The 21936-nt window shown below is 62.9% G+C and overlaps 3 protein-coding genes across 4 annotated transcripts in view; all 3 read right to left on the bottom strand.

Annotated features, from left to right (window-relative positions):
* Positions 1-1151: 1151 nt before the first annotated feature.
* RHBDL1 (rhomboid like 1) lies at positions 1152-5228 on the bottom strand. 2 transcript variants are annotated; one of them, XM_088523250.1, is made up of 8 exons: positions 5112-5228; positions 2873-3004; positions 2318-2542; positions 2073-2221; positions 1798-1910; positions 1630-1730; positions 1500-1560; positions 1152-1423 (listed from the first exon to the last, which is right to left on the bottom strand). In XM_088523250.1, the coding sequence occupies exons 1-8, from the start codon at positions 5148-5150 to the stop codon at positions 1152-1154; spliced, it is 1092 nt and encodes a 363-aa protein (XP_088379376.1). In that variant the 5' UTR covers positions 5151-5228. The 2 variants fall into 2 exon arrangements, with proteins under 2 accessions (XP_088379376.1, XP_088379375.1); XM_088523249.1 differs by having other exon boundaries at positions 2846-3004; positions 5112-5227.
* A 3708-nt stretch (positions 5229-8936) lies between these two features.
* Positions 8937-20030, bottom strand: RHOT2 (ras homolog family member T2). The gene is made up of 19 exons (XM_088523075.1): positions 19979-20030; positions 19838-19896; positions 19302-19383; positions 19128-19171; positions 17542-17595; positions 17211-17263; positions 16569-16677; positions 15978-16079; positions 15175-15273; positions 14821-14929; positions 14469-14589; positions 13501-13585; positions 12200-12345; positions 12005-12105; positions 11800-11930; positions 11258-11338; positions 10911-11033; positions 10442-10644; positions 8937-9091 (listed from the first exon to the last, which is right to left on the bottom strand). Exons 1-19 carry the CDS (start codon positions 20013-20015, stop codon positions 8974-8976), a joined length of 1857 nt encoding a protein of 618 aa, XP_088379201.1. The 5' UTR covers positions 20016-20030; the 3' UTR covers positions 8937-8973.
* A 151-nt stretch (positions 20031-20181) lies between these two features.
* WDR90 (WD repeat domain 90) overlaps positions 20182-21936 on the bottom strand; it is a 34438-nt gene continuing 32683 nt past the window's right edge. Inside the window, exons 41-43 of the mRNA XM_088523230.1 lie at positions 21580-21699; positions 20819-20903; positions 20182-20366 (exon numbers count right to left, since the gene is read on the bottom strand). Coding sequence (XP_088379356.1) covers positions 20182-20366; positions 20819-20903; positions 21580-21699 — 390 coding nt within the window. The remainder of the gene's footprint in view (positions 20367-20818; positions 20904-21579; positions 21700-21936) is intronic.

The following is a 21936-nucleotide window of genomic DNA, read 5'->3' on the forward strand; positions in this document are numbered from 1 at the left end:
GCTCGTGAGGCTGAGGGGTTGCAGTGTGACAGGGGCGAGTGCTTGTGCTGCAGGGACCGAGGGTGTGCGGGCCCCATAGGGAGTGGGGGCTGCAGTGGGATGCATGGAGACCCTAGGATGGGGTGGGGGGATATGGGGTGCAGGGAGGGGTGCAAGTTGTTCAGGAGGGGTGGGGGGTTGCAGGGGAATGTGGGGTGCTTGGGTAGAATGTGCGGGGGGGTGTGCAGGGAGCAAAGGGGGTGCATGGGGGTGTGGAGAACACGGGGGGTGTGGAGAACACTGGGGGGTGCCCAGCGGTGTGGGGGGAGCAGGGAGGATATAGGGGGTGCTGAGGGATGCAGGCAGTGTCGGGTGCAGGGATGGGGGCTCACGGGGGTGTGAGGGGGTGTATATGGGTGCAGGCACCTTGGGCATGAGGATGCAAAAGGGTGTGGGGAGCAAGGGGACGGGAGTCTTCAGTGGGGTGCAGTAGGACCCATGGGGACTGTGGGGTGCACTGAGGGGCTTGGGGAGGTGCGGAGGGGTTAGGGTACATGGAGGGGGTGCATGGGAGCTGTGGGAACATGGGGTGGGAGTAGGGGGAAAGGGGACTGGGGGTGCCGTACTGTGAGGTGGGGGGGGGGCGGTTTGCTCAGAGCAGGGAGGCAAACATTCCCACCTTCTCCTCTCCCCTGCCCTTTCCGAACACCCCGGCACCCATGGACTGCCCCCCCCATCCCTTCCCACACAAACCCGGAGTGAGCCGCGGCTTAACTGGGCACCCTGCAGGGCCCCCTCGTCCCCCGCCTCACGCGCTGCGCAGGGGCCACCAGTGTGCAAAATATTTATTTGTCCTCCAAAAAAAGGCTGGGGAGCCGCGGGCGCCCCTCGCGCGGCTGCCAGCGAAGCGGGACAGAGGGGAACGGGACATGGGGGCACTGCCGGACCGAGCTGTGCTGGGCTCAGCGGAGTCGTCTGCCTTCTTCCTCTCCTCCCCGTTTTCTTCACTCTCTTCTCTATATAATTTCTTTGTTTTTTTGGCATAGAAAAATAAATCGCTCGTGGTTTGGCCCCAGGCCATCCCGGACACGCGCAGCCCCCCCGCCCGGCGGGTCGGCCCCGGGCCCGCGGCCGCGGGCAGCTCGGGCCGGGCAGGGAGCGCGGGGCGGGCGCTAGGGCGGCGGCGGGATCTGTGCGCCCAGCAGGTCGTAGGCGAAGACGTTCCAGAAGACTGCGAAGAGCAGGAAGGTGCCGTAGGAGAGCAGCACCACCCACCAGCCGCACTGGTCGCGCAGGCTCTCCTCGTAGCTGCGCAGGATGGTGAGGCCCATGCTGATGCCCACGATGGCGCCCGCCAGGTGCGCCATGAAGCTGGGCTGGGGGCCCGAGGCCGGCAGCGGCGGCGAGAAGCGCAGCCACACGGCGCGGCCCACCTCGGAGCTCACTGCGGGGCACGGCGCCTCAGCCACGGCCCCCCGGGCACCGTGCCCAGCGCGGGCTCCCCGGGGATGGCTACTTACTGCACACGAGGGCCAGCACCATGCGGAGCAGCTTGTAGGGGCAGCGCATCCCGGCCCAGTTCTGCGGGGCACACGGAGACGGGCAGGGCATGGCGCCCCGCGGCTCCCGCCCAGCCAGCCCGGCCCTTACCATGACCACGTTGGCGAGGTGGGCAGAGCAGAGCGCGTAGACGCCCCCGGAGCCGCCCACCAGCGGCGCCCGCATGTCCGTGATGGAGACGGTGAGGGAGCCTGCGGGCAGCGGCGTCAGCGCGGGCGGCCCGGGTGCCGCGGAGCCCGGGGGCCGCCGCGCGCCCACCTGCCAGCACGCCGGCCAGGTAGAGGAAGCTGATGCGCAGGATGCCATGCACCATCTCGAGGGGCACCCCGATCATGAGCTGCAGCAGCGCGTTGAAGCCCAGCTGCTCCAGCCTGCCGCACACGGAGGGACGTGGCAGCTCGCGTGGGGTCTGTGACCAGCTGTCCCACCTCGGTGATGGCTCCCTCCAGACTGGGCATGGGAGGGAGCCACCGCACTGGTCTCCCTGGAGGTGCTGGCCCCAGCCCCATCCCATGCAACAGGGCTGGCCTTACCCCACGTGCATGAACATGTAGGTGAGGAAGCGCCAGGCGCGCGCCCGGTGCCCAGGGTGGTAGACCAGGGGGCTCTTCATGTACTCTGGGTGGTAGGTCTGCAGCACCCACTTGTTCAGCCGGGCCCCGTAGCACAGGAACACAATGATCTGCACCAGCCGCAGCACAATCATCAGCACTGACCCCATCCCGCCCCGCGGGCACCTGCAGCTGGTGCCACCCGTCCCCCGGACGGTGGGACGCACCTGGGTGAGTGTGACCGCGGCCATGAAGACGGGCGGGGGACAGGTGCGGTGCTGGTAGAAGTACCAGCGCCGGTCCATCTCGCACGGCAGGATCTCATAGGCCACATAGCGGACGAAGCGCTTGTAGAAGCCCAGGCCGGTCTCGTCGAGCAGCACGTCGCGGGGCAGCGCGCGCTGCCCGTTGGCGATGGCGCGCTTGAAGCTGCTTGAGCGCTTGCTGCTGATCTGCGAGAGAGGCCGTGGGCCGCCACCGCCAAGGGGACCCCAAGCAGGGCGGCATCGCGGGCACCTTTCACCCATGTGCATCACCACACAGGGAGCAGCCGGCCCCCTTCCTCCCTCCTGGGATAGGTTCCACACAGGGTGCCCCACGGCACCAGGATGCTCCCTGGCTGTGCCACGAGGCTCTGTGTGTCACTGCCCTCCCCGCCTCCACCCCGGCACAGGACCCTCACAGTGCCAACTCGGCCCTGGGACAGCCCCCATCCCCTCCGCTCCCAGCCCAGCCCATGTCGCCCTGGCACTGACCAGATCTACCAGCTCCTGATAGCAGACCTGGCCCTCGTCGTTGCCCTGTGCCAGGGCCACCAGCATGTCCAGCTTGGCGGGGTCCAGGGGCAGCTCATGGCTGTGCACAAGGCTGGCGAAGGTCTCCACACCGATGAAGCCCGTGTTGTCGGGGTCCAGCTGCGGAGCAGAGCATGAGGCCGTGCGGACCCCAAACCGGGCTCCTGTCCCACACTGGCCAGCAGTTTGGCTGCCACAGCGTGTATGTGTGTGGAGGCGGGGGTGGGGGGTCTCTGCCCATCTCCCAGGCCCGGTTGTTCTGGGTACACGCAGTGCTGGGCATGTGGGGGGTCTTGGTGTGGGGGATGGATACACTCGTGTGTCAGCGCAGGCGGGAGCCGGGCGCTCCTCGCAGCCGGACGCCGTTCCCTGGCTCTCCGCGCCCCTCTGCGATGCACAGCCAGCACCTCTCCCACTCATCTATTTCTTAATCCAAGCCACCTGCCAGCCAGGAAGCCACGGAGCTAAACACACGTGCGGTGCTGGCACGGGCACCAGCTCCTGTTCCCGCCCCAGACGGCCACACAGCCAGGTCAATGGGACACTTGGGTAGCCCAGCACCGTGAGCAGCATCCCCGGACATCCCATGCCCCGCCAGGGCCCTGTGACACCCTCACCACGACATGGTGCCATTGGGATGGCCTGAAGGGAGCGAATCTAGGCAAAGGAACCGTACTCATCAGTCCAGCTGTGGGCTGGCAGGGTCACGGGCACCTGCAGCACCGCTGTGAGCAGAGGCAGTTGCCAATCTTGCTGCTGCCTCCCTCCCCGGGGGCCAAGATGCGGGGAGGAAACTCGCTGGCAACGTCCTTGGGGAAGGGGCAGGACAGCGCGCGCCGCAGGACACCGGCGCTCGCACGCACTCCTGCTCCCGCTCAGGCTCTCTCACGCACCCACTCCTTCCCTCTGGTCCCAACTAGGAAAACCCAGAGCCGGCTCACGGAGAGGTGCTGCCACCCAGAGCCGCTGGCCTGAGGCCTGGTGGCACCTGCTGGCTCTGGCCCTGCACGGGGAGGTTCCCTGCAGCAGCAAGGAGTGAGGGGGGCCAGGGCAGCACAGGCTGGAGCCGCGGAGCTCGTGCCAGCGTGCCGGGCAGCAAGGGACACACTACAGGGGCCGGGCATCTGCCCTGAGGGCACAAGCAGCCTGTCCCAGCCAGGCCACACATAGGGGGTCTCCAGTCAGCCCAGTGCTGACCGCCAGCCCCTCTCCCCTCCAGGATGCGTCTCCCCCAGTGCCGCTCTCCCAGCAGCGGCTCCTGCCCGGGGAGGCTGCTGCTCTTTCCAGAAGGGCTCCGGGCGCGCGGCTCCGGGAAGCTCAGCCCAGCAGCTCATTGCCAGGGAGACGCCGGATCAGAAAAACGCGGCTCCCCAGCCCGGGAAGGCTGGGGGATTTGCCCAAGGTCACGGAGCCAGTCAGGCAGGGAATGAGGGGTGCTGGGGAAAGGGCAGGGAGAGACAGGGACTTTCAGGCTAAAATTCCCCAGCTGCTTTTAGGAAAGAAGCAACTCTGCTGCCCAGCGCCGGCGCAGCATTCCCGTCCGTGCTACCGGCCGGGAGCAGGCACGCGGGAGCCAAGGAGCTGCTCCAAGTGGGAAGTCAGAGCACCCAGGTGCAGCAAGCGTTAATGCCCAGGGCCCAATCCTGCGAGCAGAGCAGGGCACTCCGCGCTGCGCAGCCTTAATGCTGTACGGTCTGATCCCGCAATCAGGTCACGGGGCTTGATGCAGCCCCCTGCAAGCGCACGCAAAGCCTGAGCCTGCACCGGGGCCATGCAGCAGCCCTAGGGCACCGGGCCCCCATCCCAAGGCTCAGCATTACCACATGCACTGATGCTGCCCAGCATCACCCCTCCTTGCAGGTGCCCCCAGCACCCCCGCAGGCTGCAGCCCGCGCACTCCAAGCAAGGCAGCACTGGCATGGGGAGGAGGTCACAAGTGAGCTGAGCTGTGCGGCGGCTCAGCCCTGCCGGGGCGGGGGAGGATTCCCAGGGCCCCGGGCTCGCGGCGCGGGGCGGGCAGCGGCGGGGCCGGCTCCCGGCGGGGACAGCGGTGGCTCCCGAGAGCAGCGGCAGGTCAGACCCCGGCGTCGATGCCCGGACCGGACTCCACAGCACGTCGGCGCCCCCGTCCGCGGGGGCCCGTGCCCTGTCCACCCCCTCCCAACCCCTTTAACCGCCCCGTAGAGGTGTCCGGCGCCCCCCCGGCCCGTAGCGCGGCCGCCCTCACCTGCTCCTGGATGAGCTGGAGCAGGGAGCTCCTGTCCATGCACTCGGCGGGCGGCGGGCTCGGCCGCTCCGCCGCGCCCGGGGCCGGCGAGCCGGGCAGGGGAGCGGCGCGGGCGGCTGCTGCTCGCCCCGCCAGCCCCGCGTTGCGGCGGGCCCGGAGCGCGAGCTGCGAGCGGCGGCGCCGGGAGCCGCGGGCCGCCGATGGCAGCGGGCGGCGGCGGCGGGGGCGGGAGCGGCGCCGAGCGGAGCCGCCCCCGCCGCAGCGCGCGGCGCAGCGCCCCCCCCGCCGCCCCCCCCGGCGCCGCCGCCACCGCGCGGGGCACCGGGAGCCGCCCCGCTCCGCCCCGCCCGCAGCGCGGGCGCCGCCCGGGACCCGCAACCCCCCCCGCGGTGCCGCCGTCCCCGCCGCTGCATCCCGGCGCGGTCCCTGCTCCCGGCACCCGCATCCCGGCGCTCCCGCGCTCTGCTCTTGGGTACCTGCAGCCCCGTGGGGGTGGCTGCCTTCTGGGATGATCCCTGCACCCCGTCCCTGCAAGGGGACCGGCACCTCGGTACATGCACCGTGTCCCAGTCTCCTGGTGCCAGGGCCCTCCATCCCAGTAACCACATCCCGGTGGATGCCTGCGTGGTTCCTGCATCCCAGCCTCAGGTAGCTGCATCCCACTATGGCACCTGCCTCCTGGCAACAGGTACCTGAGTGCTGTTACGAGCACCTGCATCCCACTGCTCATGCTGCATCCCAGCATGTGGCCCTCCATTCCAGCCGGGGACCTGTGTCCCAGAATAGCACAGCTGTAACAGTACAGGTTACTATGGGTACCAACATCCCTGTGCAAGTACCAGCATCCAGGTATCAGTACCAGCATTTCTGTGCAAGTACCCGCCTCCCACCACGGGCACCTGCAGCCCACGACGGTTGCTTATGGCACAGTCACCACCTGCAAACTGGCAGGTCATCCTGCATCCCGACACTAGGCAGCCGCACACCCCTGTGAGCACCTCTGTCTCAGCAAGGGCACTTCCCTTGGCACCACCTCTGCAGCAGGTATCTCCACCTGGCACAGGTTCATCCCACTGTGGGCAACCCAGCTCAGGGTACCTGGGGCATCCCAGGACTTGCATGACGCATCACAGCCCTGGTACCTGCCTGCTGTCACTGATTCCCCTCTGCCAGGGTCTCTGCATGGCACACAGACTCCTGCCCTCCATTTGGGTACCTGTCTCCTGATGTGTTGCCCCAGCCCCCCAGGAGTGCCCGCCCGGGTGCCCATGTGGCCCCACATCCCCTCTGGGATGCCTGAGCGCAGAGGCTGCCTCAGCTCAGCGCACATCCTGGCGAGCCCCGTGGTAGCCCCAGGGCGCCCTGGCCCCAGCCCACATTGCCACCACCTCGGTGGGCGCCCAAGTCTATGTCTTGTTACCCTCCTTTGCACCTCATTTCCCCCCATACACTGGGGCTTGTGCTGCTCCTTCCCTGCTCACCGGCCTTGAGGCTGCAGGAGGCTGAGCAGTACCAGGGCTGTCGGTCCCCTCCGCCCAGTGTGACCTGCCCACAGGGCGCAGACATTGGGAGGCGCCGGGAAAAGCCGCTTTCCCGGCTGCACCAGCATTCCTGGTGCCCAGCGCCGGCTGCTGAGCCCTGGGACTGAAACAGGGAAGAGCTGCAGAGTGGGAGCAGGAGCAGAGCGGGAGGCAGGCGGGCCCCGCGAGCGGCCGGGGAGGCTGTGGGCAGCCCCCAGCCCTGCGTGGGCAGGGGACGAGGAGCCTGTGCACCCGGGGCCACCGCGATGTCCGAGCCAGCACCAGGCCCTGCCTTCCTCCTGCACTCGGAGATGCTGCTGGGGTGACACGGGGACCCACCGCCTCCTTCCCCGCCTCGCCAAGCAGGCGGGCACTCATGGGCGCTCCATGCAGGGGGACTGGGCTCCCCAGCACCACGCAGCCCCTGCGGACCCCAGCCCAGCCCGGACAGCCTGCGCTGCCACCCACCACCTCCCCGAGCCGGGGAAGTCCAGGGGGCACCAGGACTTGGGGCTGCTGAGCAAGAGGGGAGCCTTCGTGCTCCCTGGTGACACAAAACACAGCAGGCAGTCACAAGGTGTGTAAAAATTTATTTCGCCGTAGAGAACAAACTTCCTAAAACAGCAGGGCCTGGAGGGTGCTGGAGCAGGGCCGCTCTGTGCGTCAGGGTTGGTGCCAGCGCTGCACGCGGGAGGATCAGCTCAGAGAGGGGAAAAACAGCCACAGAGAAGGTGGCTGTGACTGTGTCACGCACCACCAGTGCAGACGGTGGCAGTGGAAGGGGCCACCCACCCGGTCAGAGACAGGGACACAGCTGGTCACCAGCCCCCGCCTCATCCCACACGAGGCAGTTGGTGCAGCCAAGACTTCTCTAACCCCCTGCTGGCTCCAGGCCACCAAAAAAAAAATGTATAAATAGACAAATGTATAGAAAAGGAGTTAGCTGAACCCTGTGCTGCCCCCAGCTGAGTGTCAATGAGGCTACCCTGAGTGCCTTGGAAGTGCCACTAACGCTGGCAGCAGCTCCCACGGGCTCCCACACCAGTGCAGCAGGGAGTCAGGGCACAGGCGGCAACGAGGGAGCCAAAGGGGGTGCCAGCCCGCAGGGACCACGAGACTGCCCTCGCTCTTCAGGACCCTGGGGACAGGGGTGGCCCCAGATCCACGTGGGCCTCAAGCCACCCGGCCACCCCCTCACAGTCATGTGGGTGAAAGGGCCACTCCAAGGGGAAGCGGCTTCCAGTTCTGCCAGGAGCTGTGACACCTCCAGGAACCTGCTCTGGGACAGCCCTCGGGGCAGCAATGCCAGGAAGGGGCCCATGCAGAGGCCAACAGGACAGGGGCCAGCACAGGGTGTCACCTGCACCAGCTCTGCCATGACAGTGCCCAGGAAGAGCCGCAGCTTGTGCTGAAGGGCAGCCCTGGGCCCCCTGCGCTCCCGCAGCTCCGCGCGGCTGAGCCGGGCCCCTGCCCCGGCCAGCACTGGGGGCCAGGGCAGCGCTGGCACCAGGACAGGCTGCCAGCCCGGGCAGGAAGGGCAGATGGGCCGAGCTCCTGGCACACCGCAGGACTCCAAGTATTTCACACAGAACCAAGAAACAGAAGGGAACTAGGACTGCTCGTGGTAGCACTTGATCCCCTTGCAGGGGGGGGACACAGCATCCCCCCACGACAGGGGGAGGGGGCAGGAGCCAAGGAATCCCAAAGGGCAGGGGGCTGGACAAGGAAAGGCCCCAGCCCTGCCCTGCTGGCAGAGGGACGGGGGGACTCCTGATGGAGAAACGGCCTCCGGGACAAGGGCTCTTAGCCCCTCCAGCAGCTCTTGTGCAGCAGCATGACCTCAATGCCACAGCTGCCGTGAATGCGTAGATATATATAAATATATATATACACACACACATATATATTATCTCCCGTAGAATTGAGGACACCAACTGGGTCCAGCACAGCTCCGTGGGGAAAAGATGTGCCTGACATATCAAAACACATCTGAGCATAAAAAACAAGCATTAAAAAATAATCAGAATAAAAGATGGGGGTGATCTCTGACACCCCATGAAACTGGGCCCCTGGCAGAACATGCCTGGCCCCCCTGCCAGGGGCAGGTACAGGAGCCACGCGAGGGAGGAGGTGCAGGGGCCGGCAGGACCACACTGGCTGGTGCCCGGGAAGTGCCTGCCCGGCTCTGTCCCGCTGCCGAGAGCTCTGGGATCGCTGGTGCTGCCGGCGAGGCCGGGGGAGGAGGGTGTTCCAGCAGGGAGCAGCTCAAGGCAGGAGCCCTGTGGGGGCGGCGCTGGGAGGGGAGGCTGGTGGCACGGGGAGGCCGGGGTGCAGAGCAGTCCTCACTTGTTCTTGGCCAGCAGGCGGTACAGCGTGAACCCGAGCAGGGCGGTCACCGTGGCCCCCAGGGCCACGCGGAGCCAGAAGGAGGCGGCTCCCAGCTCCAGGGCGTTCAAGTGGCTGCAAGGAGAGAGGAGAGCAGTGAGGGCTGCGGCCGCGGCGCCGCGCTGAGCCCGTGCGCCCCTGGCTGGGCAAGGAGCACCCCAAGCAGCAGCACAGGGCTGGGGGACTCTGCAGCACGGGGGGGCAAGCGCAGCTCCAGGCCATGCAGCCCAGGGAGCCTCAAGGCGGGCACCCGCCAGCCAGCATCATCATCATCATCACCATCATCATCAAGGCAAGCGATGGCTCCTCAGCCACTGGCGGAACAAATAGGGGCTCCGTCCCCCCGAGGCCTCAAAAGAGCACAGCAACATCTAAATAATTAGTACAAGCAGGGGGGTATTTACGCTCCTTTCTAGGTCAAGCTGCATTTACATCTCCAAACATCCAAAGGCCCAGAGGCAGATACAGGCAGCGGTGCTGGCTCGCAGGGCTGGGCAAGCTGGCACTGCCCCCAAGAGGGACCCAAGGCCAGCAAAGGGAGAGGAGCAGCCGTCCCTACGCGTACACATCCCCTCCCTACACACGTGCTATCCTGCATCAACGTGCTCCTCTCCAAGGAGGAAAGACAAATCCATTATTCATTCTCCACTAAATCGGGGGAGAGCAGCCAATCCCTGGTCCTCCATTACGCTGTTATTTATTTATACCACATATCCTAAGATATATTAAGAATATTTAAATTTTAATACTGCAGAGGAAAAAAAAGTGTCAGCTCTAAAAATAAAGTTGTTTATTGAAAAGAAGCTAAAGGGAAAACCACTCGTTACTAATCCCATCCTGTCTTCCAGCGCACCCACCCATTCTTTCCAGGAGCGCTCTGCCCCCAGCCCTGCTCCGATCCTGTTTACAGCTCCCTCCTGTCACAGGGCTCCCCCAAGGAGCTGTCCCCATCCCTGCCTGTGACCTCACCACTGCACCATCCTCCTTCCAAGCGTGGCTCCTTCCCGAAGGGAAGGCTGTGTGAGCTGAGGTCCTGCTTCACTGACCTCTTTATCAGTCACATCCACTTAGGAGAAAATAACTACCTCCTCCCTTCTGCAAGCCTTACCAAACTGGGCTGGTTACTCCCCTTCAGTGTTTATTTTTTAATCTCAGCCTTCAAAAGTAAAAATCCAACCACAGGAGCTTATCTAATAAATCTGCCAGAGACACACAGCACAGAAAGGAGCCTGTTCCCTTCTGCCTCCTCTGAGCAGGGGAGAATTGGCCTTCTTTTGTTTCAATTACTCCTCTAAGTGGATGACAGGGAAAGCTAAACAGAAACCAAGACAAAAACAGGGTGAAAAAGTGGCAGAGCTGAGGCCCAGCCCTTCTCCCCATGCTCCGCTCCCGGTTGAGCACCCCCTTGAGCAGCAGGATACTAACGGGAAGGTGGCGGCCGTGGCCAGCTTGGTGTAGACGGCGGTGCCGGGCGGGCCTTGGCTGTGGCAGGAGAAGAGGAAGGGTGGTGGGAGGCAGTGCTTGTAGCAGAACTCCGTGGGGGAGAGCCCGGGCTGCTGAGCAGCTTCTGGCAGGTCTGTCTTGGAGGCCACGAAGACGCAGGGGATCTGGCTGTCCATGTAGTGTTGCTGCAGAGACAGGTAGAAGGCCCATGGAGGGGGGAGGCATTGGCCGCTGCCCGCTCGCCTCCAGGGAAGGAGGAATCAGAGGGAGCCCTGGACACGCAGGCTGGGACACACCAAGAGTGGTAACTTGGCTAGCAGAGACGCTCTCACCGAGAGGCTCTGCAGTCTCAGCTCCCACGCCACGGCCTTCCCCAAGGCACCAGAGACCCTCCTGCGGGGTGCAGGGCTGCCACACAAGGACTATCCCTCGCAGGAGCCTTGCTAATTACCTTATAAATACTGGCACAGTAGCTGAAGGACTGGGGGTCACTCGGGTCATAGATCAAGCAGGCCACGTCACAGGCCGCGTCCGATGGCTTCGAGAACTGTGTGTCAGCACTGACCTCGTACAGCTGCAGCAGGAAGGGAAGGGGGATGTGGCAAAACACCACGCCAAGGACATCGGGCTGTCTCGCACAGCAGGACACAGACTGTGCCAGTGCGAACACAGCCGCAGGCACATCCAGCCCAGGGCTGCCGGTAGCCCAGCTGCAATAGGCAGGGACAGAGCCAACCCTGCTGCGACCCTCTGCTCGCAGGCAGGGACAACAGCGATGCCCTCCTCTCCCGCACTCACAATGAGGTATTTTTCCTGGCCGTTGACCTGCACGGTGTTGATCGCATAGAGGGACGGCTCTCCTCGGTTCTCCCTCTGGGCCTGCCATCAATGAAAACACTATCTCAGTCAGCAGAGAAGAACCGTGCTCGGGGAAGGGAAAACGTTTCACAGTGCCCCAAGCCTCCAAGGAGAGGGCCCCTGTCCCTGGAGGCCATCAAGTCTCAGCCAAGAGCCACAGGGCCATCTGCAAGATGCAGGAAAAAACAGCATCACCTTGGTGGAGAGAACAGGGAAGACACTGCTGCCTGGGAAAGGCACAACCCTCTGGATCCCCTGGGCAAACAGGATGGAGGGAGGTGGCCAGCTGCCCTTCCCAGATTTAAGGGCACAGTAGTGATGCCAGCAGGTGTCACCAGTTTTGTAGGCTGTACCAAGCTGGGATCCTAGGACGTTGGAACGTGGCCTATCACGGGACGGCCTCGTAGCTTGGCCTCCTGCTCCGCTGGGCAGAGGGTGCCAGGCCGGGGCGCCCGCCACGGGAGAGGGGAGCAGCCACTCACCGCGAGGCTCCTGCCGAGGAAGGCCTGCAGGAAGGCGGACTTGCCTGCGCCCTTGGCTCCCAGCACCTTGCACAGGAAGACGTTTCGCTGGGTCTGACCCTTCTCCAGGTCAAGCCTCTTCTCCCGGGTTACTAGGAGGAAAGAGGTCGGGTGAGCGGAAGGAAGGCTGCAAAGTTGCGCCAGGAAGGGAGGGCGCTGCTGTTACCTGTGAGGGCTTGTGTCTGGGAGTCCTGCTCTGAGAGGATGGGGTAGCCCAGGTAGCCCAGGCATTCCAAGCACTGCTGCACATCCAGGTAAGCTATGAGCCTGTAGACAGAGAACCAGCAATCAAGGGAAGCCGACAAGGTCAGTAAGTGCTAAACGAAGTGGAGTAAAGGCAGGGGAGAGGGACTGAGCTTACGTCCACTGGCAGAGGAATCCATGCAGGGAAAGCAGGCCTTTATCAGTGGTGCATACCGTGTTGTAGAGCTCGGGGCCCCAGGGCACGCAGGGGAAGACGCTGAAGAAGTTCTGCAGCTCTGTGTGCGAGAGGGCTCCATCCTGGTCCTGCAAAACAAAGTGGAGTCAGCAACCAAGGCACAACAAAGCCTACATGTGCACTAGCATCTCCCTACAGAAACAGCAAGTATCGTCATGATCCAGAAAGGATCTTGAGCACAACTAGAGCCACCTTGAACAGTGCTGTAGAGTGGTACAGGGACACACTGAGCAGCAGAAACCAATAACAAGCAAGGCCAGAGCTTTCTGAGCACACAGAAACGTCTATGGGACTCAGTGCAGAGAGCCTGAGCTGCAGGGACACCTCCATCACTGTGCCAGGGGCAGGCTACGCCGGGGGTCTTTCTGTTTTGTGACTACGGCTGTACCCAGTGCCAGCCCTGTTAGCAGGAAAGACCTGTTCTCACTCAGTCCACAGCCTGACCTGCTATTCCCGGCTTCCCTGGGGGCAGCCGCCACATGGCAGCCTTCTCTGGTCCAGCCTGATCTTCTGTGCCACAGGATGACAAGGGCTTGGGGCAGCAGGGAAGGAGCCGAGGCTGCCACGGCACTGGTGCCTCCAGTGCCCAGGTAACTGCATGCAAGGCTCTGCCTGCATCGAAGCACACAGGCACGCTGACTCCTCATTGCTGCAGCTCCCAGCAGCCATGTACCCCAGCTGCACACAGACCTAACACACCTTCCTCTCACCCTCCAGAAAAACCAGAGCAGGGCAGAAATCAGTCCTCTCTCTCCCTCTCTCCAGGCCTGGCACTCCACTCCACAGGGAGCGTGGCTTGCACGTGCCCCATGGCTGCAGGCCAGTAGCTCTGCCTGCTCTCCCCTGCTACTCAGCATGCTGTGCCCAGGCACCATGCAGGGCACACGCCAATTTGATGTTAACTCAGGCCCAGCAGCTCAAAGCCTCTGAAGACCTGCACCTTCCTGGCTGCCAGTAGTGGCCACAGTCCTGTGCCCTTGACAGGCTGCTGCAGTCAGAGGCACAGCTGCTGTGCTGTCCCTATACACAGCTTGCAGTGAACGTGTCCTCAAGCCTCAGCAAGAGGTTGTGAAGGGAGTGCTTGCTGTGATGGCCAAAAGCCTTTTTCTGGTTCCACATCTGTACCCACATCAGGCAGCACAAGGACAGACGGGAGAATCACTATGCCCAAAGGTGCAGGCCCAGCAGGCAGCACCCCCTTCCCACCCAAGCACGCAGCCCACCTTGTCGTGCTTCTCAAAGAGCCGCTGCAGGAACTGGTAGCCCAAGTGGTTCAGCTCCGTGGAGCAGCCCGGGGGCAGGTGGAACCTGCCAGAAGAGATTGCAGTGAGCAGACTGTCTGCACAGCCCCATGGGGCCCTCAGGCTGCCAACACCTCTTGTCTTCAAGCCCTGAGCAGAGGGCAAAAGTGTGACTGGGTCCTCAATAATGCCATGTTTCACCCAGAGCACAGAGCTCCCCACTCCTTCCTGCTCAAGGCCCGTGATTGTTTCTAGCCTGGCCTTTTCCTGACACAGGCCCCACATTTTGAGAAGGCCTTGACAGACAGTGGAGTCTCCTCAGCACATCCCCACTGCCTGAGTGGCAGGGCAAGCAGCATGGCTCTGGCTCTGCCTTCTGCTCAGGGCAGGCTCCCCAAGGGCATGGCACTAATCCTGGTGCTTACCACCAGCACAGGCCCCGTTGTCTCCCCAGTAGCCCTGCTGTCTAGCGAGGAGGGGATGAAGCAGCTCGCAGGCTGAACCCTCTCGTTACTGTCAGATCAGCACCTCTGGGGATGGCAGGGAGCAGAGAGGAGACAGCAGCTGTAGAGCCAGCCGGGAGGGCTAGGCTGTCAACTTACTGCTCTAGACAGCTCAGCTCAGACACAGACAGAAGAGCCTTCAAAACCCTCTTGCTAATGTCAGGGGAAGTCAGGGACATGTCTTCATTCCCACCTACGCCAGAGCCAGGAGCACAGCCAACAGCACAAAGGCCACTACTGTCAATGCCGTGGATCAGCTCCTACCCACAGGGAAGGTGAGGATCATGGACCTGCCCATGCACTTGGAACCCACATCGAGGCAGGTTGCAGAGCCAGCTGAGGAAAGCAGCAGACCCCAGGAGGCAGAAAGGATCTAGCAAAGTCCTAAGTCACATATTATGAGGGTGACACACACGGGGGTGTCCCATGCTACAGCAGGATACTTACGGCGGGTGGAGATAGTCATCTGTCAGCTCCAGCTCATCGTCATACCCAAAGTGCCGGAGGATGGTCCACGTGGTCTCATGCCGGCCCCGCTGGATGAAGAGTGTGTTGAGGAAGAGGAAACCTGCAGGAGAGATCAGGGACTCAGCCTCAGGAATCCACCTCCAGGACCACCATTCCCCTAGGATAACAGGAGGCTTCAGTGGATGGCTCTGAGCAGCCACAACAGGAGGGACTCTGAACTAGGCTTTGAGAGAGAGCAAAGAGACCGAGTGCAAGCACAAGAGCCCCTGCTGACACAGATGGATCCCTCTATTCCTTGCCTGAAAAGGGCACGGAGCCCCTGTGCCATTACCATTCAGTGTGAGGCCGTTGTCCTGCACTCCATCCGTGGTGTTCTTCCACACAACCATCTTCACATCCTCGAGGGCCTGGGGTGCCAGGGGGTTTCCAAAGCAGGACTTCTACCTCACCAAAAAGTAAGTTCATCATAAGCACAGCACACAGACAGCACAGGCCTCTGCCTCACTCGCACACTTCTCCCCGGACAATGGGAGAAAGGACCTTCTTAGGAGGGAAAATCCACCCATCTTGGGCATTGCTGCCTTAGATCCTACCCAGCCCCTGTTCCTCATTCTCCCAACACAGCAAGACTCTCTCAGCATCTCCAGTCTCCTGTTCCTCCCATTACAGAGCAAACCAGCCCTACCTGGAAGTAGTTGAGTTCATCATCGCTAAGGATCTGGTTGTTATCCTGGTCCGAGAGGTTGAAAATCCGGGTCAGTGCTCGTGCACACGCAGGCCTCAGCTGTAAGGGATCAACCAAGATGACAACATGGCACCACCTTCATTCAGGGTCATTCCCTCCTGAATCCCCATGCAGAGAGCCTCTTCCTGCACTGCTCTGGGAACATGGTCCAGCAAGGCCAGTATTGCTGCTACTTGGAGCTGGGAGTCAGAAGGTAGGATGGTCCTTGGGCAAGGTTTCTCCCTGACCTTTCTCACCATGATTGTCACATAGTCTGGAGCACAAAGACTTCCACCTCAGCGTGTCCTTGGATTTCACAAGTCTCCCTGTAGCCTGGATACATTCACCTGGCTGCACTTGGCACAGGGAGCCAGGCATTTTCTTCCCTGCTGGTTCCCCCCGGGGCACTGCTTCCCCGCTGTTCTTGGCAGCTGGGCTCAAACCCTTCACCCTCCTCAAAGCTCAACACAGAGCTGGCTCAGGTACTGCAGCCACGGCAGGACAGGTTATTGTAACAGCAGGATGGTCGGCCTCGGTCACAGGCAGGAACCTGCACCCTTGACCACATCTAAGAGGGGACGTATGCCTGGAGTAGAAGCACTAACTGCTAAGACACCACCAGGCCCCTCATGCCCTCTTTCTGTCACCCAGAGGCATGGCACAGATCAGAGCACTGCTATCCTGCAGGCACAGCAGGAAGGGGAGTCCTGCCAGTGACTGTGAGGGAGCAGGGTTAAACAGGGGCTCCAGGCAGCACCTCTTACCTGCTTCTCCTCTGGGTCATACAGCAGGGCAGTGGGGTGCAGCACAGCTTTCTGGGCGTAGTAGAAGAGCTCAGAGATGTTCTTGAGGTTCTTGGCAGAGCACTGAGGACATAAAGGGATGAGAAAGTCCTGTGACTAGGGTGCAGGCATCAGGCTGGTGACAAGAGGCAGAGGGAAGAGCAGGGACCACAAGAGGATGCTTCAAGGTTCCCGAGTCACACACGTAACACATCAAAGCACTCACTAGGAAGCTGCCCGTCACCAGGAAAAAACAAAAGGGAAACCTCCTACTCGGACCCCAGCTCTGCTCTGCCCAAATCGCAGTCCCAGGAGCCAACAAGAGCTGCACGTGGGCTCCAACACCAGTTACCAGCTCAAATGAAGGGGTGAGCAGAAAGCAAAACCTGCTTCCTACAGGGAAGACAAAGGACAATCTAAAGCACAGAATATCCCCTCCAGACCTGGGTAAGTTGCTTCTACAGAGGATCAGCAGCACAGATCACTGCAAGCATGAAGGCTGCTCCCAGCTCACACCAGACAAGTGCTCCTATCCCTCAGGAAGGCTTTGCAGAAACCCTCTGGTTCCCTCACCTCCACGCAAGTCTCAATCTCCGAAAACTGGTTCATGATGGGCAAGATGACATCCATGGAACTCCCCGCTTGCAAGTCAGACTTGTTTCCCACTAAAATAATGGGGATCCTGGGAAGGAGACAGGGGATATCAGAGATTGTGAGTGAGGCCACCCCTCTCTAAGCCTTGGCCTGTCCTGGCCACACACAGTCCTGGGCCACACGCTGGGGAGCCCAACCCTCCTCCGCGAAGTCCAGAGCAGCTTTCCTGCCTCCCACGGCTGGGAGCACCCATCTGGAGAAGCAGACTGCCTGATCCTGCTTATGCTTTCACCCAGCAACAATATGCTTGGGAGCCTTTAATCTAGCACAGCAGCCTTCTGCTTAAACCATCCACGCACAGATTGCAGCTTCGGCCCTTCTGTACTCCCTTGGCACCTCCTCTCCCCGCCTGCCTGCCAAGAGGTGCAGGGGGAAGGGGCCTTCTCTGCTGACCCTCCTGTCGCAGCTAGAAGAGCCTCCACGTTCCGCTGCTACAAGTGGTTTAGCCACAAACTGCAAATCCAGTTTGAACAACCTCCGTGCGAGAGGAAGGTGATGGGGGAACCTGCAGCCTCTGGAATCGCCCAGTTCTGCACCCCCAGACCACACAGGCCGTGGTACCTGGAGCCCTTCTCAAGTCCCCCGTTCACCATGGGGATCCACTTGGTGCGGATCTGAAAGACAAGCACAGCGAGAGCCCTGTCAGAAGAGCCTGGCATGGGAGCAGCAGCTCCCAGCGCGTGGCACGGGCACCGTGGCAGCCAGCAGGGCCCTGCAGCCATCTGCTCCCTGGCACTCCCCGCTCCCAGGCAGAATCCCCACAGGGCTGGCCAGCATCCACGCAAAGCCCAGGGTGGGGAAGGACCCGCTGCTGGCAGCCCCCTCCCTCTGGTGCGGCACCGATGCGGGCGCGGAGTGGGGCTGGGCAGGACGCCCATGGAAGAGCTGTTACCTTCTCGATCGTGGCCTCCTTGGTGACATCGTACACCACGCACACCACGTTAGCCTGCAAGAGAGAAGGCGAAGAGGACGGGAAGGGAGGGTCCTGGCAGCCCTGCAGCAGCTGCAACCCCCACACACAGCAGCGTGTTCACGCGCGCTGCCTGCAGGCCCCGAGACACCAGAAGGGTTTGCTAAGGACCCACTGCCCCGTGCCAGTGCTCAAGTCCTCCCTTGCAGCACTCCTGCTCTGACCGACATGGGTGTTTATCTTCTCAAAGCGGACTGTGGGTGGCAATTCCACTGCCCCATCCGCTGGGGATCAAGCGCCTCCAAAGAAGAGGACACACATGTAGCTGCTTAAAGACAGACAAAAAGGAAGGGATGCAGCAGCATGGAGAGCAGCTCAGTCCCAAGGCACAGGGCAGAGCTCCCAGGCAGCAAGAGCCACCAAGCCAGGCTCTGCAACACGCTGCTCGAGGCAGAGTCGCTCCTCGGTGTCAGGCCCTGCCCCGCTCTTGGCAGCGAGCACGGCCCACCCCGCACTGCGCAGCCTGCGGAGCAGCGGCCGCGGGGAGCCACCTCACCGGGACAGCGGCTCGGCGCTGGGAACCCCTCTCTGCCTTAGCTCAGTGCAGCAACAACAACTCCTTCCCCTCCTTCCCTGCTGCTCCCGGACTTCCCCATCCACCACGCACGGCGGCTCTGACTGCCCGCGCTCCATCCTGGGCCTGCAGCCGCTGCCTTCCGCTCCCTGGCCCTCTTCAGACAGCGCTGACACCAAAGCTTTATCTGAAGCGGACAAGAGGAATCACTGGCCCTTTCAGAAGAGAGTTTAGTGCTAATCCTGCGAATACACGAGGGTTTAGGCAGATTTCCTGCAGCCGCTTTAAGCCCCTGTACTCGTGCTGTCTGGGTGGAGGGAGCAGGACTCCCCTGTTCTCTAAGCCACATCCCTGGCCACTCGCTCCCCGAGGTGCAGGGCTTAAAGGGCCTTGCTCACACGAGACACGCAGGGGAGCACCCGCTTTATCCCCCGTGTCAGACGCCTTCCCCCGTACGCAGCCGAGGCCGAGCCCGGAGCGCAGAACAGCAGCAGGGGCCGTTCCCTCCAGCCCGCCGGATTCCTCCCCAGCTGCTCACAGCGAGGGGAGTGGGAGCCCCGGCGCCCCCAGCCCGCTCTCCTCGGGCACTCAAACCAACCACCCTGTGCTGCTGCCTCGTGGGACAGGCACAGGGCCTCAGGCTGGGGTCTCGCCCAGCCACCACTGCTCTCTCCAGACAATCCACCCTAAAGATGAAAGCACTTCCCATGCTCAGCAGCCCCTTGTACTCCCTGGAAAGCAGCGAGCTCTCCTCACTGCTCTTCTAGAGGCCGCCCAGAGGGCTGGGACAAGCCACGCACGACAGCTTACAAGACAGCAGCGGATTAAGCAAACCACCAGTCATGCTGATAGTATTAAACTGCAGATAACCAACTGCTGCACATCTCTGGGCGGCTAACGGAGATCAGCCTTGTGTGGCTCACAAACTGTGGGGCTACAGGCACCAGAGCAGGGCCCCAGGCTTGTCCCGAGCACCTTGTCCAGCCCCGCTCACCTTGGCAATCTCCTCCTGCAGCTCATCCTCCGTCTGCTCTGCTTCTGGAAGGGGAAGAGAGCTGTCACCAACTGTCGAACTCTGCCCCTTGCACTGGGCAGACCATTGGCCCCAGCTTTACCGCAGGAGTGCCAAGGAAGGGGAGAAGCAAGGCTGGGAGAATGAGGTCCCTACCCGAATAGTCCACTATGTGCGTGGGGACTTTCTCGGGGGTGACGTCGGCGGGGATCGTGATCTCCTCGGCACGGGCAGGCACCTGCAAAGCAAGCGGCCCCCATCCAACCACGCAGCTCGAGGCCAGGCAGGCAGCAAGAGGTGCCTGGCCAGGGACGAACCGCAGGCCACGCGTCACTCTCGGTCCCTCCGAACAGACTGCGGCATCAAAGCGGCGGCAGTGGCAACCGGGGAGGCTGCGGCGCAGCCCCGCCGGGACCCTGCTCACATGGAGCCCGAGGGAGCCGTGGCCGCAGTTTGCGACCGAGGCGGGAGCTCTGCCCAGCCGCGGGCAGCGGAAAAGCCCGGGGCCCAGGGCCCGGCGAGGCAGCCGGCGCGGGCCGACGTGCCCGGGCCGCTTCTGCGCGCGCGGGCCGACCGCGAGAGGGCCCCGCCGCGGCCGCGGAGCCGCCGGGCCCGCGTGCCCCCGGGGGCGCCGCGCAGGCCGCGGGGAAGGGGCGCGCGGGGCTCGGCGGCGGGCGAAGCCCCGCACTCACCTCCTCGGGGAACTCCTCGCCCACCAGCGCCATGATGAGCGACGTCTTCCCCACCTGGGCTGCGAACAGAGCGCGGGCTCGGCTCGGCTCCGCTCGGACCGGCCCGCGGCGGCGGCCCGCGCCCGCCCCCCCGCCGCTTACCCTCCCCCACGAGCAGGATCCGCACGTCCCGCTTCATGGCGGCCGCCGCCGCCGCCGCTCCGGCGCCGCCGCCGCTTCCGGCCGCAGCAGCGAGCGGCGCGGGCAGAGCGGCCCCGGCGCGGGCACGGCGGCCCCCGCGCGCGCGCGCCCCCCGGCGGCCCCAGCAGGGCGCAGCACCGCCGTGCGCAGCTCCGCTCCGCTCTTTATTGCCCGCCGCGGACCCGGCGCCCCTCCGCGCGCGGCCTCTCCCACACGAGCAGCTCGTTGTAGGCGGCCGTGAAGAGGCGGCGGCCGGACGGCGTGAAACGGCACAGGTGCACGGCGTCGTGGTGCCCGGCGTAGTCATGGGGCGGCCCCGCCGCGCCGCGCTGCAGCCGCACGAGCCGCTCTGCGGGGAGAAGGGCAGCGTCAGCACGAGCCCCGCTGCCCCCCAGTGCGCACACCCGCTCCTCCCAAACGGGCTCAAGCCCTCGCCCTGGGTCCGGGTGCCCAAGCACGGAGCCTGCTGTGGAAGCAGGGGCTGCCTTTCACCCCGGGGTAAAAGTGAGACCTCTCCTCGGCCCTGCGTTCCTGTTTAGCTCCCCTTGCTGATAATCGCCACCCTGTGAGCGCACAGGGTTCATCCCACATTCTGACCAACCCTGGGATAAGCTGAGGGATGGGGAGACTGACCCGCACTGGGATAAGCTGACGGATGGGGAGAGCTCCTCACAGCAGGAGCAGGAGGGAACGGCTGGTCAGGGAGGTGGCAGAGCCCAGGGCGGCAGCTCCCTGCTGTGTATCGGAGTAACTGGGGGACGGGCTGCCAGGCCAGAGCCTGTGGCACCCTCCAGTACTTACCGCCAAAGCCAACGGCTAGAAAGTGCGCTGCAGGACACAGGCTCAGCGACATGGCAAAGTACGGCAAGGAGATCTTCTCAACCACCTGCACTCCAGCAAGAGAAACACCAGCAGCTCAGAAATGAGCAGGCAGCAGAACAGAGCTGCTTAAGTCACAGCCTTCAGGAAGGCAAAGGGCTCCCCTCAAAGGGACAGCTGACAGATGCGCAGCATTGCTCAGAGCTCAGACCCCTGCCCAAGGCATTGATTTTCCAGAGGAGACTCAGTTTAGAGACTGGTAGTGCTTCTGAAAGCAAAAGCCTCCCACCATCAGCATAGAAAGCAGGAGGGCAGCATTGGGGACAAGCAGCTCCAGATGGGTGCAGACACTCTTGCTCTTCACTGCTTACCTGGGGCAGCTTCAGAGTTTTGGAAGAGAAAAGTTGCTGCACTGACCAGCTGCTGGGCTGAGCCTACCTCCCACCTTTATACTCTCTTTTACTGGTACTACTTGCTTCGAGGCCCTGCTCAGCGTGTGGGGGTGCCACCTATATAGGACATGCATCAAGAGGGCACCTTGCTCCCTAGAGCCACCCCTCTTCCAGGGCAGAAAGCCTGCAAAGCACCCTGGTTTGGCCTGCAGGTTTCCTAGGTCGAGACAAGGCAGCGCTGCCTCACCACCCGCTGCACGTTGCTCATCGCGAGCTGAGGTCGACTCCTCAGCAGACGCAAACCCGCGGGCGCTGAAAGGGCAGCGGATGGCACAGGGAGGGCACAAGTACCTGCTTCTTGCGCAGACTGTAAAACAAGGCTTCCTTCTGCAGCCCAAAGCCAACGTAGACCAGAGTGCCGTGTTCCCAAGGGCAGAATGCTGCCAGGCTCGGAGGGAGGCTGCTGAGGCCCTGGGAGGGGAAACCAAAAGCAACACAAATAAGGCGAGCTTCTCCAGCCATGCCTCGTCTGGGGGTGGCGTGAGGGCCAAAAGGGGAGCCGTGGGTGCACCAGGATAGTAGGGGTATTAATATGATGGAGTCTGCTTCCTCCCTCTCATTTTGTGATCTAATACATGCTCACTGCAAAGATGCAAGGAGCAAACATGTACAGTCATGGGAACATAAGGCAAGTCTCTTTATTGTCAG

Source organism: Tinamus guttatus, unplaced genomic scaffold (genome assembly GCF_059628265.1).
Source record: "Tinamus guttatus ecotype Peru unplaced genomic scaffold, ASM5962826v1 Tinamus_guttatus_pri_ptg000172l, whole genome shotgun sequence".
In the NCBI taxonomy this organism is placed as follows: domain Eukaryota; kingdom Metazoa; phylum Chordata; class Aves; order Tinamiformes; family Tinamidae; genus Tinamus; species Tinamus guttatus.

Coding starts and splice junctions, on each gene's coding strand:
- RHBDL1 (XM_088523249.1), bottom strand. CDS start 5,150: ATGGACAGGAGCTCCCTGCTCCAGCTCATCCAGGAGCAG. Junction 1,731..1,797: donor CCTGGCCGGCGTGCTGGCAG/GTGGGCGCGCGG, acceptor CGCTGCCCGCAG/GCTCCCTCACCGTCTCCATC. Junction 1,561..1,629: donor ACCTCGCCAACGTGGTCATG/GTAAGGGCCGGG, acceptor TGTGCCCCGCAG/AACTGGGCCGGGATGCGCTG.
- RHOT2 (XM_088523075.1), bottom strand. CDS start 20,015: ATGAAGCGGGACGTGCGGATCCTGCTCGTGGGGGAGG. Junction 15,274..15,977: donor ATGACCCAGAGGAGAAGCAG/GTAAGAGGTGCT, acceptor GATCCCTTACAG/CTGAGGCCTGCGTGTGCACG. Junction 12,346..13,500: donor TCTTTGAGAAGCACGACAAG/GTGGGCTGCGTG, acceptor TTTGTTTTGCAG/GACCAGGATGGAGCCCTCTC.